The 16,931-nt window shown below is 42.5% G+C and overlaps 1 protein-coding gene across 5 annotated transcripts in view; it reads left to right on the plus strand.

Annotated features, from left to right (window-relative positions):
- ASH1L (ASH1 like histone lysine methyltransferase) overlaps window positions 1–16,931 on the plus strand; it is a 196,858-nt gene that overhangs the window by 169,545 nt on the left and 10,382 nt on the right. For all 5 annotated transcript variants that reach the window (XM_073888529.1, XM_025858965.2, XM_073888532.1 and 2 more), the window contains 7 exons: window positions 6,779–6,887; window positions 7,299–7,463; window positions 7,616–7,710; window positions 10,299–10,456; window positions 11,645–11,797; window positions 14,789–14,843; window positions 14,926–15,058. In XM_073888529.1, coding sequence (XP_073744630.1) covers window positions 6,779–6,887; window positions 7,299–7,463; window positions 7,616–7,710; window positions 10,299–10,456; window positions 11,645–11,797; window positions 14,789–14,843; window positions 14,926–15,058 — 868 coding nt within the window. The remainder of the gene's footprint in view (window positions 1–6,778; window positions 6,888–7,298; window positions 7,464–7,615; window positions 7,711–10,298; window positions 10,457–11,644; window positions 11,798–14,788; window positions 14,844–14,925; window positions 15,059–16,931) is intronic.

Consider the following 16,931-nt stretch of genomic DNA (forward strand, 5'->3'; position numbering starts at 1 on the left):
TAAGTAAAATCTTAAAAAAAAAAAAAAAAGAGGGTGCCTAGGTGGCTCAGTCGTTAAGCGTCTGCCTTCAGCTCAGGTCATGATCCCAGGGTCTTGGGATCGAGCCCCGCATCAGGCTCCCCGCTCAGCAGGAAGCCTGCTTCTCCCTCTCCCACTCCCCCTGCTTGTGTTCCCTCTCTCGCTCGCTCTCTGTCAAATAAATAAAATCTTTAAGATAAATAAATAAAAAGAAAAAATTAAAGACATAAATTAATGGAAACACATTCCATGTTCATGTACCATAAGACTTTATATTGTTAAAATATGAACACCCAGAGCAATCTACAGATTCAGTACAACCGCAGCAAAATCTCAAAGACTTTTTTTGCAGAAATAGAAAAACCCAACCTAAAATTCATATGGAATCTTAAGGTTCCGTGAATAACCAAAACATTTCTTAGAACAAAACTTGAGTCATACTTCTTGATTTCAGAACTTAACTACAAAGTTACAGTAATCAAAGCAGTGTTTTATTGGCATAAGGACAGAATGATAGACCCATGAAAGAGAATAGAGAGCTCAGAAATAATCCCTCACATACGTGGTCAAATGACTTTTGACAAGTGTGCCAAGATCATTCAATGGAAAAAAAACAGTCTTTTCAATAAATGGTGCTGGGAAAACTGGACATCCACATGCAAAAAAATGAAGCTGGACCCTTACCTAGCACCATATGCAAAAATTAACTCAAATAGATCAAGGACCTAAACTAAGACCTAAGGCAATAAAACTTGTAGAAGAAAACTTAGGACAGAAGCTTTATGACATTGGACATTGCAATGATTTCTTGAATATGGTACCAAAGAGAGGCAAAATGGAAAAAAAAATAGATTGGACATCGTGAAAATTTTAAAATTTTGTACATCAGAAGACACAGAGGAAAGAAGCAACCCACAGAATGGGAGAAAATAAACATGCTGATTCAGAAATGGGCAAAGGATTTGAATAGAGATTTCACCAAAGAAAATAATACCAATGGTCAATAAGCACATGAAAAGGTGCCCAGCAGCACTAATCATTAAGGAAATGCAAATCAAAACCACAATGAAGAGCCCCTGGGTGGCTCAGCTGGTTAAGCATCCGACTCTTGATTTTGGCTCAGGTCATGATATCAAGGTTGTGGGATCGAGCCCCGTGCCAGGCTCTGTGCTCAGCCAGAAGTCAGCTTGAGATTTCCTCCTTCTCCCTCCGCACCCCCACTTGTGTGCATGCACACACACTCTCTCTCACTCAGATACTTAAAAAACACACAAGGAGATACTACCTCAGACCCATTAGAATGGCTACTGTCAAAATAACAGAAGAGTAGTGTTGGTGAGGGCATGGATGAATCGAGATCCTTTCACACGGTGTGTGGGAGGGTAGAATGATATTTCCACTTGGGGAAAACCATATAGAGGAACCTCAAAAAATTAAAAGTAAAATTACTGTATGACCCAGCAATTCCATTGGGTATTTACACAAAAGGACTGAAAGTATGGCTTTGAAGATGTATCTGCACCTTCATATTCATAGCATTCATAATAGCTCAAATATGGAAGCAGCCCAAGTGTCCATCAGTGGATGAATAGATAAGCAAAATGTGGTATATAGATACAATGGAATTATTCATTTTTTAAAAGGAAGGGAAATTTGCAACATCCTACATCATGTATGGACCTTGATGACATTATGCCAAGTGAAAATAGTCACGAAAAGACAAAATACTGTACAATTCCACTTATGTGAGGTACTTACAGTAGTCAAAATTATAGGTAGAATGGTGGTGGGGGTGGGAGGAATAGGTGGTTACTGTAAGTGTAGTACTTCAGTTTATCAAGACGAAAAGAGCTGTGAGCATGGTTGGTGGTGATGGCTGTACCACAGTGTGGGTGTACTTATTACCACTGAACTGTACACTTTAAAATGGCTAAGATGGTAGATTTTATGTTATGTCTGTTTTCACACAACTTTAAAAGATAATTGGATAGTTTGAGGGGCGCCTGGGTGGCTCTCGGTTAAGCATCTGCCTTCCGCTCAGGTCATGATCCCAGGGTCTTGGGGTCAAGTCCCGCGTCAGGCTCCTTGCTCGGCGGGGAGTCTGCTTCTCCCTCTCCCTCTCCTCCTGCTCCTCTCTTTCTCTCTCACTCACTATGAAATAAAATCTTTTTTTTAAAAGATAATTGGATAATTTGAACAGCTATTTTTGTAAATTTTTTAACTTTAGGTATCACACACAGACAGATTTTAAGTGTAAACTACCATCCATTTTTACAAATGTATACACCCATACAACCCACATCCTTATCAACATATAGAACATTTCCATTGTTTCAGGTTTAGAATCTGGCCACCTCGAAGGCAAGCAGTGATGTGGTTTCTGTCACCAGATTTGTTCTGCCTATTGCCTCTTGCAGAACTGCACATATATGTAGTCTTCTGTGTCTGGCTTCTTTCACTTAGAATGTTTTTACAACTTATCCATGTTGTTGATTTGTTGATTTTTATTCTGGACTAATGTTCCTTTGTATAAATTAACCACAGTTTATCCATTTCCCTGAACTTCTGTTTGGAGAGTTAAATAAAATGAACAAATTCCTTAAAAAAGCACAACTTAAAAAACAGTGCGAGAAGAGATAAAAAGTCTTGACTATCTACCAGTGAAATTGAATGTATAATTAACAGTTTCTGACAAAAGCTCCAGGCTCAAATATCTTCATTGATAATTCTTCTGTATACTTAAAGAAGAAATAATGTCTGTACTACCAATATCATATAAACTCTTTCATTTCATACTTCTAGTATAACCTTCATCTGAAACCTAACAACACTGTTAAGAGAAAGAAGAAATATAGGCAAACATCTCCCATGAACATAGACACAAAAATCCTCATTAAAATATTAGCAAATCAGGGTGGCTCAATCGTTAAGTGTCTGCCTTTGGCTCAGGTCATGATCCCAGCGTCCTGGGACCGAGCCCCACATTGGGCTCTCTGCTCTGCGGGAAGCCTGCTTCTCCCTCCCCCACTCCCCCTGCTTGTGTTCCCTCTCTCGCTGTGTCTCTCTCTGTCAAATAAAATCTTTAAAAAAAATATATTAACAGATCAGCTCTAGAAATATGTAAGAAGGTTGATACCTCATGACCATGTGGGGTTTACTCCAGGAATGAAAGATTGATTGGTTTAACATTCACAATCAATGTAACTTACTACGTTAACAGAATAAAGGCCAAAAAAATCATATATCATCTCGATAGGGGTAATAGAAAATAGAAAAGGCATTTGATAAAATTCAGCAGTATTTATAGGGGCACCCTTGATCTCAGGATTGAACTTTTTTTTGTTTTTTTTGGATTTTATCTATCTGTTAGAGCAAGCATGTGAGCAGGGGGAAGGGCAGAAGGAGCGGGACAAGCAGACTCCCTGCTGAGCACGGAGCCCAACATGGGGCTCAAACCCACCCATAAATAGCACTGACTGTAAAGGAAATGAACTGATAAAATTTAAAATTTCATCGAAAGATGATAATATGAAGTTAAAAAACTAAGCCATACGCTGGGGAGAAGGTATTTACAATGTTTATCTGACAAAGAATTTCTTTATAAATACAGAATCTACAAATAAATAAGAAAGTCCAATTTTTAAAATAGTTCAAAGAATAAGCACATCAAAAAGAATATAAACGTATTCAAAAAGAGGGGGGCCCGGGTGGCTGTTAATGACTTCAGCTCAGGTCATGATATCAGGATCCTGGGATCAAGCCCCACGTCTGGCTCTGCGCTCAGCGGGGATCCTGCTTTTCCCTCTACCACTCATGCTCCCTCTCTCTTTCTCAAATAAATACAATCATTTTTTTAAAAAAAGTCAATAAACATAAAATACGGGCTTGATATCTTTAGCCATCCAAGAGAAATATTAAACTGTGTTCGAAAACTACATACTCCCCCAAAATGGCTACAATCAAAGAATGACAATTCAAAGTGTTGCCAAGCATGTAGTATGATGACATGAAGGCTTTTAGATGCTGGTGGAAATGTAAATTGGTGTATAACCACTTTAAAAAAAAAATGTTTGCCAGTACCTGTCAAAGCTAAACATACCCAGTAACTCTGCAACCACACTCCTAAGTATGTCAGAAGACATACAGAAGTGAGTGTTCATGTTCAAAAGGCATGTGCAAGAATATCCACAGAAATTTTTTTAATAACAGCTAAAAAACTACAAGCAATCCACATACTTAACAGGTATCTAAATTGTGCTGTATTCGTACAGTGGGGTGCTACATAGCAGAGTAAGGACACATCACAGCTACAGGATAACACTGAGTGGAAGAACCAAGCATGTGACTGTGCCTCCTACAGGGTATTATTCTGTATGATTCCATTTATATGAAGTTCCAAAGAGGCAAAACTAACCTGTGGTGATAGAGATTAGCATCATGGCACATCCTTTGTGGAGAAGGTACTAACTGGGAGAGAAAGGTTTCTGGGAGGTTACACAGGTATAAAGATGCATAAAATTCAACAAGCTAACTATATATCTGGGATTTGTGTATTCTCCATATGAGCCCCCCAGGGGCACCTGGAAAGCTCATTTGGTTGTATCCGAGTCTTGATTTTGGCTCAGGTCGTGATCTCACGTTGTAGGATCGAGCCCTGTATCAGGCCCTGCGCTGGGCATGGAGTCCGCTTAAGATTCTCTATCCCGGGGCGCCTGGGTGGCTCAGTTGTTGAGGCGGTCTGCCTTCGGCTCAGGTCATGATCCCAGGATCCTGGGGTCTAGCCCGGCATCGGGCTCCCTGCTCAGTGGGAGGCCTGCTTCTCCCTCTCCCACCCCACCCCCCGCTTGTGTTCCTGCTCTGTCTCTGTCAAATAAATAATAAAATCTTAAAAAAAAAAAATTCTCTATCCCTCCCCTCCCCTCCTCTTCTCTTCCTTCCTCCTCTCACCCTCTCCCTCTCTCCTCCCCTCTCTAAAAATAAATAAGAATCCCCCCCAATTTTTTTAAGTTAGTTTATTTTATTTAGTAATCTGTACACCCAACATGGGACTTGAACTTAGCAACCTCGAGATCAAGTGTCACATGCTTTTCCGACTAAGCCAGCCAGGCATCCCACAGATCCCCCCAAAGTTTTAAAACAGTTACAGTATATAATCAGATTTTAAATGTTAGGCTGTAGACCAAGGGTCCTTAAACTTCTGAGGTGTGCCAATAAAAATTTACAAAGTCATGGTGGGAGTTTGCTATAGTTTGCCGACCACTAGCATAGACTAAAACTGATTTCTGAATTTGTGGGGGAATAAAACCTGAGTATATTAGAGAAATTTACATTTGATAAGGATAGGATCCAAGCTAAACCTTGATGTGTCTGACATTGGCAGGGAGACAGGAATGAAACGAGAGAAGAAAAGCTGTGGCATCAAACAGCCTGGATTTGAATCCCCTGGTTTTGAATGCAGCTTACTTGCTATGTGACTGTGAACAAGCGGTCTAAGCCACAAACACTTCCTGTATAAACTAGGGGTCCAAATACCGTCTCACCGGGTGGTTCTGAGGGGTAATGAACTAACCTGTTACCAGTATGACATGGCGGTTAAGATTTTGAAGCCTGACTGCCTTGATTTGATACTCAGTTCGATTCCCTCAGTTACTAGCTGTGTGACTTTGGTAAGTTACTCAATCTCTCTGCGTCTCAGCTTCCTCATTTAGAAAATGGGGCTGTAATGCTACCTAATAATAGTGCCTTTGGGGGCACCTGGGTGGTTCCGCCAGTTAAGCCTCTAACTCTTGATCTCAGCTCAGGTCTTGATTGCAGGATCATGAATTCAAGCCCCACATTGGGATCCACGCTGGGTGTGGAGCCTACTTAAAAAAAAGTGCCTTTTTTATGCTCTTGTTGGGAGGATTAAATAAGTTAGTACAACAAAATGTTATAATTAATGTAACAGTTACTCAATAAATGATAGCTGTAGTTATTACATAAAGCATCTAGAATAGTACAAATAAATTATTAAGTAGTTACATAAAATAGAACCAAAGATTTAGGGGCGCCTGGGTGGCTCATTCGTTAAGCGTCTGCCTTTGGCTCAGGTCGTGGTCCCGGGGTCCTGGGATCGAGCCCCGCATCGGGCTCCCTGCTCCGCGGGAAGCCTGCTTCTCCCTCTCCCACTCCCCCTGCTTGTGTTCCCTCTCACGCTGTGTCTGTGTCTGTCAAATAAATAAAATCTTTAAAAAAAAAAAAAAAAAGAACCAAAGAGAGAGATTCATATAATAAGGAGACTCATGCCATGTTTTAGAGGGACTTTGAATACCAAGCAAGAAAAGTTAAGACCTATTCCAACTGACCACATAGAGCGTGTTTTCCAGAAAGCTGATTGAGGACTATTAGTCTGGCAGTGTTCCACAAGCTGGACAGAATAGAAGAGAGATACTAAAACTGAAGAGATTGGCCAGGAAACCCCGAGTAATTGGACACAGAAACAAAGGCAAATTTGAAATCATACCATTTCAGGCAAGGTATTAAGAATCTCTGCCTTCAGGGCACCTGGGTGGCGTCTGCCTTCGGCTCAGGTCATGATCCTGGTGTCCTGGGATCGAGCCCCGCATTGGGCTCCCTGCTCAGCGGGGAGTCTGCTTCTCCCTTTCCCTCTTTCCCTCCTCCTTGCTCATACGCACCCTCTCTCTCTCTCTCTCTCAAATAAATAAAATCTTTAAAAAAAAAAAAAAAGAATCTCTGCCTTTAACCCTGCCCTTCTCTATAGGTCTGTCAACGGAGTCTACCGGATTGGACTGTATGCTCTAAAAGACATGCCAGCTGGTACTGAGCTCACTTACGATTACAACTTCCATTCCTTTAATGTGGAAAAACAGGTAGGCATAATCAGTTCAAGAGGGAGGTGGGACTTTGTCACAGCGCCATACACACCACAGGCCTTCTGCAAATGTTCTGGTCTGCAGCCGTTGAGAAGCGCATTGGAGAAGGCGGTTTTCCCCCCGCTTGCCTAGGGTGCCAGCTCTGCTTCGTAGTCTCAGAACTCTGTAGAAGGAGGCTGCTTGGTTGTGTTTGCTCTTCATTCAGTTCTTAACTTGCCTAGGGAGGAAGTTTTCCCAAAATGTAATCTTTCCTTTCCATGGAAACATATTTATTTTACTCTCAATTATTTTCCTCTGTAAAAATTTCTTGACTCAAACTTACTGTTGGGTGTTCAGAAGCTCAGGCATTCTGTTTGAACTTGTAAGTGAGATTGCAGGCCAAAAGCAAGATTGTCTTTCCTTTCAAAGCAACTGTGTAAGTGTGGCTTTGAGAAATGTCGAGGAATCATCGGGGGCAAGAGTCAGCGCGTGAATGGACTCACCAGCAGCAAAAGCAGCCAGCCTGTGGCTACACATAAAAAGTCTGGACGGTCAAAAGAGAAGAGAAAGTCTAAGCACAAGCTGAAGAAAAGGGTGAATAATGATCTCATTCCTGGCTTTCCCTGCACAGCTGCCTAGGGGCAGTTACAGAGAGAAGGGTGACACCAGGGGGTGGTCCCAATGTTCTTCAAGGGGGTTTCTGATTGGCCCTTTCTTTCCTGCAATCCAATCCATGTGTCTTTCAGAGAGGCCACCTCTCCGAAGAACCCAGTGAAAACATCAACACTCCAACAAGATTGACCCCCCAAATACAAATGAAGCCGATGTCTAATCGAGAGAGGTAAAAAGGAGGTTTTCTTGCCTTTGTGTGATTTGCTTGTCACTTTAGAAATTACTAAACATCTGTATGGTTGAGTCATTTCTTTTGTGCAGGAGGTCTTTAGCCAAGAATCAGGGGATAGATAAATTTGGATTTGGGGGGGAATACATCTTTATTTTCCCCAATTCCTAACTGAAATTTAGCATTTCCTTCAAATGTGATAATAGGCAAAATGTGTGTGCACGCGCATGTGTGTGTAGTATTTGCAGTTTCCATGACTTTTTCACCGATGTTCACGTTTTCATATCCTGTTACAGTGTTATAAATAGCTCAAAATGCCATTTACGTGATTTCTACTTTGAAATTACTGTGGTTGTTAAACCCCCACTAGCCACTAGATCTTGTCATGTGTTAAAAAATTAATGTTTATTTCTATATCGCAATTTCAGGGTTTTTTAATATTCTGAAAACTGAATTTCAGGATATTTGGTTTCCTTTTAACCCTGTATATTAAAAATTAAAATTTTTAATTAATCTAAAATTTTTTAAATACTTTAAAACTTTGTTCAGAGAAGGGTGACATGGGCTTCACCAGGCTGCCAAAGGAATCCATGGCACAGAGAAGGTCAAGATTCCCTGCTTTGTTGATACATTAATAGAGCAGTAGAAAGGATCTTTAGTGATCATTTTTGCTCCTCCCTATATAGATTCAGGTAAGATTCGTCCATGTCAGAAGTAAGCGAAGTAAATATGTATGTCCTATGTTTCAGATCATCTTAGGACATCTTCTACATCTTCCCTGACCAATGCTCCAATATCTTAGAAAGTTCATCAGCATTTATAACTTTACTGTGATTTTTGACCCCTTTTATACTGTATCACTTGAGTCATAGAAATTTTAAACTTCAGGGAAACAGAGATGATCTAGTCAAGTGGTTTTCTGCTTTGGCTGCATATTAGCCTAGGGAGCTTTTTTTTTTTTTTAAAGATTTTGTTTATTTGAGAATGAGAGATAGACAGCACGAGAGGGAAGAGGGTCAGAGGGAGAAGCAGACTCCCTGCTGAGCAGGAAGCCCAATGTGGGACTCGATCCCAGGACTCCAGGATCATGACCTGAGCCAAAGGCAGTCGCTTAACCAACTGAGCCACCCAGGCGCCCTAGCCTAGGGAGCTTTTAAAACCTCCTGCTGCCCAGGCCACACCTCAGATCACTTAAATCAGAATTTTCAGGGTGGAACCCAGGCATCAGTAGTTTATAAGGCTCCCTAGATGATTTCATTGTGACCAGGTCAAGAACTTTAAAATTGGACGAGTTTTAAATTACTGAGGCCCACAGTTTGAGACTTACCCAGTTTAGATGTGCACTAAGGTGGGGGTCAGATTATGGAATCATCAAATTGTGTAGGACCCTTGAAGACACGCATAACTTACCTATAAGCTTGGAGGTCTATCTGGGGGTACTATACCCGACATTGTTTGCCCAAGGCATATCTATCTCACATGTCTTTGCCTTTATCTGTCAGTCTAGTTCTCCTTGTTACAGCTAATCCTGAACCCATGCTTCATCTTTTTTTTTTTTTTTAAGATTTATTTATTTTTATTTTGAGAGAGAGAGAGTACATGAGAGGGGGGAGGGTTAGGGGGAGAAGCAGGCTCCTTACTGAGCACGGAGCCCGATGCGGGACTCAATCCCGGGACTCCAGGATCATGACCTGAGCCGAAGGCAGTTGCTTAACCAACTGAGCCACCCAGGCGCCCCCCCCCCCATGCTTTATCTTGCCAGCTTCATTTAGAATTTGTATATATACTCAATAAATCTCTGCCTTCAAGTCAGGCTGTTTCGGTTACCAGAATTTTTGCAGCTTTTAGGTGCTATTTGCCAGATATTTACAAATAATAGAGGGGAATGTTTTATGTTATATGGAGAAAAAAGAAAGATGCAAAACTAAATTATGTTTTCCCATATATAATGATCTTATAGCTTAATTAACTGATAATTATTCATTTATATCATCATAACAATGGTTTTGGGGTGCCTGGCTGGCTCAGTAGAACGTGCGACTCTTGATCTCTGGGTTGTAAGTTCGAGCCCCACATTGGGTGTAGAGATTACTTAAAATAAAATTGTTAGCGGGCGCCTGGGTGGCTCAGTCGGTTAAGCGTCTGCCTTCGGCACAGGTCATGATTCCAGGGTCCTGGGATTGAGCCCCAGATCGGGCTCCCTGCTCAGCGGGGAGTCGGCTTCTCCCTCTCCCACTCCCCCTGCTTGTGTTCCCTCTCTCGCTCTCTATCAAATAAATAAATAAAATCTTTAAAAAAAAATTTAATTTTTGAAAAATGGTTTACAGGGGCGCCTGGGTGGCTCAGTCGGTTAAGCATCTGCCTTCAGCTCAGGTCATGATCCCAGGGTCCCGGGATCGAGCCCCATGGTGGTCTCCCTGCTCAGCAGGGAGCCTGCTTCTCCCTCTCTCTCTGCTGCTCCGCCTGCTTGTGCTCGCTCTCTCTCTGTCAAATAAATAAAATCTTTAAAAAAAAAGTTTACATAGAATGGACATGTAATAGATGCTTATCAAATTAATGAATTAAGGAACTTCCTTCCTTCCTTACAGGAACTTTGTGTTAAAGCATCACGTGTTCTTGGTCCGAAACTGGGAGAAGATTCGGCAGAAACAAGAGGAAGTAAAGCACACCAGCGATAATCTCCACTCAGCATCATTATACACCCGCTGGAATGGCATCTGCCGAGATGACGGGAACATCAAGTCTGGTATGGCCTGGAAATGAAACGCTCCTGTTAATTCCATAATACTGTCTCAAAGTGATTATTTTAATTGCTTTCCTTCTATTCAATGATTCTTTTTAGTCTGGATCAAAAAAGTTAAGATCCCATTGTACAAGCATCAGTCAGCAATCACCTGTCCATCCCAGCTGCTCCAGTTCCTAGTCTGTGCTCTAGGGATTTAGGAAGAATCCCCTTCACCAGCTTCCCAAACACCACCTACAGCCTGAGAGTGTCCAGACATGCGATCGGTAGAGGGTCCTCCTACATCCCTTCCTACCTGGAAAATAACTTGCGTATGGGTAAATAGTGATGCTGCATGCAGGAAAAAATGACAGCAGTGTAAATTTGAAGACTTCTTCCCCCCACAATCAGATGAGCAGTATACACACAGACCTTAGGATTTCTATTCTCTAAGCTTCTTGAGTGAGTAACGTAATGGCGCTCCTGAGTTCAGATCTGTTGTCCACTGGCCTGTCCAAGCTTCTTTTCTAACTGCAAATAGAGTGTTCAAAAACTCATGCTCCTCTTTGAGTCTTTCCTTCTTCCCCCCCAGAAAGCAGAAGTGTTGTGCGTGGTGTATGAGGGAATCTGCTGTGTGCAAACTTGATCGATGTAGAAATTTGCCTTCTGTCCTCTCAGTGACTTTGACTAGCATGAGGTCTCTGGACTTACATCCCAATTAGGGCCAGTCTCCTGGTAATAACAACAAGTACTTTCTGAGTCTTTATTATAGGTCAGGGCCTGAGCTCAATACATGAAAAGCATTCCCTCATTTAACCTGCACGGTTACCTACTAAAGGAAGCACTACCACTATTCCCCCTTTTGCAGTCAAGAAGCTGAGACACAGAGTATAAGCAGCTTGGCCGAGATCGCAGAGCTAGGCAGTAGTGAAGCCAGAATTCAAACCACAAACTCATCTTGGGACGCAGGCTGGCAGCCGCTATACTGCACAGCATCTGGTCAGAGATCAGGCGCCTCTAACATGCAGCTCCAATCTCTGGTAAACTCCAGTGTTTCCTGACATTTCTTTAAGGAGGAGAGAAAGAACTGCACGATCACTAATCTACTTAATCACTTCAAGGAAAATAGAGCAAATGGCAAGAATCCATGGGGGAGGAGAGGCCACACAGTGCTCTCTTTTCCTAGAACTGATTTTCATTGTATCCTTGCAGACGTCTTCATGACCCAGTTCTCCGCCCTGCAGACAGCACGGTCAGTCCGAACAAGACGGCTGGCAGCAGCAGAGGAAAACATTGAGGTGGCACGGGCAGCCCGCCTCGCCCAAATCTTCAAAGAGATCTGTGATGGCATCATCTCCTACAAAGGTGACCACACTCACCCCAAAGGCTTTCTCCTCAGCTTTCTGTAAAAATCCTGCCATTCACCCTCATCTGAGACACCCAAGACTAAGAACGACTGACGGTTCAGGGCAAGGGATATAGGTTTACTTCGTTCTTCCCTTTGTCGGAGTGTAGAATTCATAGAACTGGTTTTAGTCTTTGGGGAGTGTGGACAGAATCTAAATCCCTTGATCTTCTATGTTAATCTTTGGTATTTATTAGAATTTTACCATAGTTAAGTACTGTACTTAGAAATCACATTTTTTAGCTCTAGGATACAAAGAACAGGTTTCTGTCTTGGATGTAATTTTCCTGAATGAGGCAGTGAATTTGCAATTTAAGGAAAAGGGTATTAATGAACATATGATTTCAGTGTTTCTTAACCTTTTCTTTTTTTTTTTTTTAAGTAATTTCTGCACCCTATGTGGGGCTCGAACGTACAGCCCTGAGATCAAGAATCACATGCCCCACTGACTGAGCTTTTAAAGCATTTTCATGCAGACACCTTTATCACCAGTTCTTTCCTCTTTCAAGACATCTTTAGAGTATGTGTTGTAGGTGATGGGGGGTTAGGAGAGTTTTTAACTTGGGGTAGGTAGTGTAGTAATGTATGTGACTTTTTCTGACCAAGAAATTTGGAGATGTTTAAAATGAGAGATTTTTACAAATAATTGCAGCTTTTTGCCCTCAAGTTTGGCCTATCTCTCCCTCCCTCTCCCTAGATTCTGAGTAATTTGGTTTCCCTTCCCTTTTCTTTCTCTGTCTCCTTCTTATCTCTGTACTTTAGTGGCTCTTTGCAGTTTTGTTAACCTAAGGATATAGGGAAGAAAGGTGGAACTAGCCTGTCCCGACATGTAAAGTTTTGTGGCACCTGATCTCTTTCCATCCTGAAAAAGTCACTCCTCATTTGCCAACCAGGCCCATCTGATACAATGTGAAACTATAGCCAGTATGTCTACACGTTCCTACATTTGGCATGAAATAACAGGCTTTTTCTCTCACCATAGTAAGTTGCTAGAAATCTAGTAAGATAGCCTGTGAAGGTTCCTCAAGAAATTAAAGGTGGAAGGTCATGATCCCAGGGTCCTGGGATCAATTTCTGCATCGGGCTCCTTGCTCATCAAGGAGCCTGCTTCTCTCTCTGCCTGCCGCTCCGCCTGTTTGTGCTCTCTCTCTATCCTCTGACAAATAAAATCTTTAAGGGAAAAAAAAAAATAAAGATGGAGGGGCACCTGGGTGGCTCAGTTGGTTGAGCATCCAGTTCTTGGTTTTGGCTCAGGTCATGATGTTTTGATCTCCAGGTTGTGAGATCAAGCCCCAAGTCAGGCTCCATGCTCAGCACAGGGTCTGCTTGGGATTCTCTCTCTCCCTCTGTCTCTCCCTGCCCTGCCTCCACCCCCCCAATACTCCCTTCACTCTCTCTCAAATAAATAAGTCTTTTTTACTTTTTTAAGATTTGATTAATTTATTTGACAGAGCATGAGCAGAGGGAGGGGCAGAGGGAGAGGGAGCAACAGGCTCCCCACTGAGCCGGGAGCCCAATGCAGAGCTCGATCCCAGAACACTGGGATCATGAGCTGAGCAAAAGGCAGATGCTTATCTACTGAGCCACCCAGGCGCCCGAATAAATAAATCTTTTAAGAAAAAAGACAGGAATACAAAAAAATTAAAAATAGGTAGAAGTACTGTATGACCCAGTAATCACACTACTGGGTATTACCCAAAGAAAATGAAAGTATTAATTCAAAAAGATACATGCGCCCCAGTGTTTTTGGCAGCATTATTTAGAATAGCCAAGATACAGAAGCAGCCCACGTGTCCATTCATAAGTGAATAGGTGGTATATACATGCAGTGGAATATTACTGGGCCATGAAAAAGAAGGAAATCTTGCCGTTTCTAACATGGAGTGAAATAAGTCAGACAAATACCATGTGATTTCACTTGTATGTGGAATCTAAAAAGCAAAATGAGCAAATAGATTCTTAAACAGAGAGAACAACCTGGTGGTTGCTGGAGGGGATGGGTGAAATAGATGGAGGGGATTGAGAGGTACAGACTTGCAGTCACAACGTAACGAGTCCCAGAGATGGAGAGTACAGCGTGGGGGTGTAGTCTGTAACACCAGTAGCCGTGTGGTGACACATGGTGACTGCACTTACCATGGTGAGCGTGGAGCAGTATACAGAACTGTCAGACCACAATGCTGTGCACCTGAAATTAATAGAACATTGTATGTTAACTATACTCCAATAAAAAATTAGGATTTTTTAAAGATTTTATTTATTTATTGGAGAGAGCTCGCGAGCAGGGGAGGAGCAGAGGGGGAGAGAGAGAATCTCAGGCAGACTCTGCACTGAGCACGGAGCCCACACAAGGCTCGATCTCGCAACCTTGAGATCTTCACCTGAGCTGAAACTGAGTCAGAGGCTTAGCCGACTGAGCCACCGAGGCGCCCCATAAAATAGAATTTTTTAAATGAAAGTAGGTAAGGTAGCAAGTAGCCCCACAGCCTGAATTGTTTTCATAATACAAAGTAACTGTGTTACAAGAAAATGGATTCCAGAAAATATTTACAGTACTAAATTATTCATTATCTGGAGTTTAATTGAATCCAAACCAACAGAATAATATTAACTGTGGTCCATTAACAAGAACTAGAAAGTACTATTTGGATAAGACGTTCTTTGCTTTCGAAAACTTGTAGAGCAGGGAAATGTCCTCAGCAGCCTCACCGCTTCAATAATTTCCCATCTGTCGCTATTCATATTCTGGGTCATCCTGAAAGTATCTTCCCTGCCTCTAAGTACCCACATTTCTGAAAAGTCCTGCACATTTCATGGTTGGGCCTCAAAAAGGCTTAGATTTTTTTTTCCCCCCTAACTTCTAATTGGGGGGTTTCTACATTTTCAGTGAGGAGTTAGTACTTGCCTGTCTTGTATCACATAGTCCTTCTAAACCTTGTTTTCTTTTGCAGATTCTTCCCGTCAAGCTCTGGCAGCACCCCTACTGAACCTCCCCCCAAAGAAAAAGTAAGTTCACAAATGTGGGAATCCTGTGAGTTTTCAATCAGTGCTGAGTGTGCCAGATTGACAGCCTGGCTTTCTGCTCCAGGAATGCTGATTACTACGAGAAGATCTCCGAGCCCCTGGACCTGGCCACCATAGAGAGGCAGATCCTCACCGGCCATTACAAGACCGTGGAGGCCTTTGATGCTGACATGCTCAAGGTGTTTCGGAATGCTGAGGTACTTACACCAACTTCAAACATGGATTTAAGAAGTTTGTTTTGAGGGGGAGCTGGGCAGGGGATGGACTAGATGGGGTTGGCTAGACAGATGGGATGTGGGCTAGATGGGGGTGGACATTAAGGAGGGCCCTTGTCGTGTTGAGCACTGGATGACATACATAAGTGATGAATCACTGAATTCTCCTGAAACCAATATTACACTATAGATTAACTAACTAGAATTTAAATAAAAACTTTAAAAAAGGGCGTCTGGGTGGCTCAGTCCATTCAGCATCTGCCTTCGGCTCAGGTCATGATCCTAGGGTCCTGGGATCGAGCCCCACGTCAGGCTTCCTGCTCAGCGGGAGTCTGCTTCTCCCTCTGCCTGCCACTCCCCCTGCTCATGCTCTCTCTCTCAAATAAATAAAATCTTTTTTAAAATCTATTTTTTTAAAAAAGTTTTTTTTGAAGGGCACTATTCTAGAAGCTTAAGATTTTTACCTTCTATCAACCTTTATATTTCTGGCTAAGAAAGGCAACAATTTTTTTTTAAGATTTTATTCAGGGGCGCCTGGGTAGCTCAGTCGTTAAGCGTCTGCCTTCAGCTCAGGTCATGGTCCCAGGGTCCTGGGATCAAGCCCCACATCGGGCTCCCTGCTCTGCGGGAAGCCTGCTTCTCCCTCTCCCACCCCCACCCCCACCCCCCCCCCCCCGCTTGTGTTCCCTCTCTCGCTGTGTCTCTCTCTGTCAAATAAATAAATAAAATCTTAAAAAAAAAGATTTTCATTTATTTGAGAGAGAGCACAAGCAGGGAGAGAGGCAGAGGGAGAGGGAGAAGCAGGCTCCCCGCTGAGCAGAGAGCCTGATACGGGACTCAATCCCAGGACCCTGGGATCATGACCAGCTGAAGGCAGATGCTTAACCAACTGAGCTACCCAGGTGCCCTAAAAGGCAACAGTTTTTATTGAGCACCCTTTGTGTAAGAGTTAGGTGTACTAAATATTGTGGAATCTTAAGACATTGATATGACTAGAATGAAAGGTTAAATTATAGTACCTAAAAAGAAATTTTTGTAAAAACCTAATTTAGGGGATGCCTGGGTGACTCAGTTCAGCATCCGGCTCTTGGTTTCAGCTCAGGTCGTGATCTCAGGGTCATGAGTCCCACATTGGGACCATGCGCATGCACACACCCACACTCTCCCACTCACTCTTTCTCTAGTTGAATGGATAAATCTTGGGGGAAAACAACCTAATTTAGTATTGAACCTTTGTATTTACAAAATATATTTTACCATACTTAAGTCTTATCTGTAGTTTCTTTCCTCAAGACAATAAGTACATGTGAAATACACAGAATTATGTATAGTAAGTAGAAATAAATCTGGGGCGCCTGGGTGGCTCAGTCGGTTAAGCGACTGCCTTCGGCTCAGGTCATGATCCTGGAGTCCCTGGATCGAGTCCCACATCAGGGTCCCTGCTCGGCGGGGAGTCTGCTTCTCCCTCTGACCCTCCCCCCTCTCATGTGCTCTCTCTCTCATATTCTCTCTCTCAAATAAATAAAATCTTAAAAAAAAAATTAAAAAAAAAAAAGAAAGAAATCTGAAGGATGGAATTGAGGGGGGTTAGGTTAATGGGTGGTAGATTAGGTGAAGCTCATTGATGAGAAGGTGACCTTGAACTGATTTAAAGGAGAAGATTGAATATTGTATGGTACATAGAAAAGAGGAAGTTTTGGGGCACCTGGGCAGCTCAGATGGTTAAGCGTCTGCCTTCAGCTTGGGTCATGGTCCCAGGGTCCTGGGATCGAGCCCCACATCAGGCTCCTGGCTCAGTAGGGAGTCTGCTTCTCCCTCTCCCCCTGCTCATGCTCTATCTCTGCGTCTCGAATAA

Source organism: Callorhinus ursinus, unplaced genomic scaffold (assembly GCF_003265705.2).
Source record: "Callorhinus ursinus isolate GAN/ISIS: 27379988/994484 unplaced genomic scaffold, GSC_fseal_2.0 scaffold92, whole genome shotgun sequence".
Classification (NCBI taxonomy): domain Eukaryota; kingdom Metazoa; phylum Chordata; class Mammalia; order Carnivora; family Otariidae; genus Callorhinus; species Callorhinus ursinus.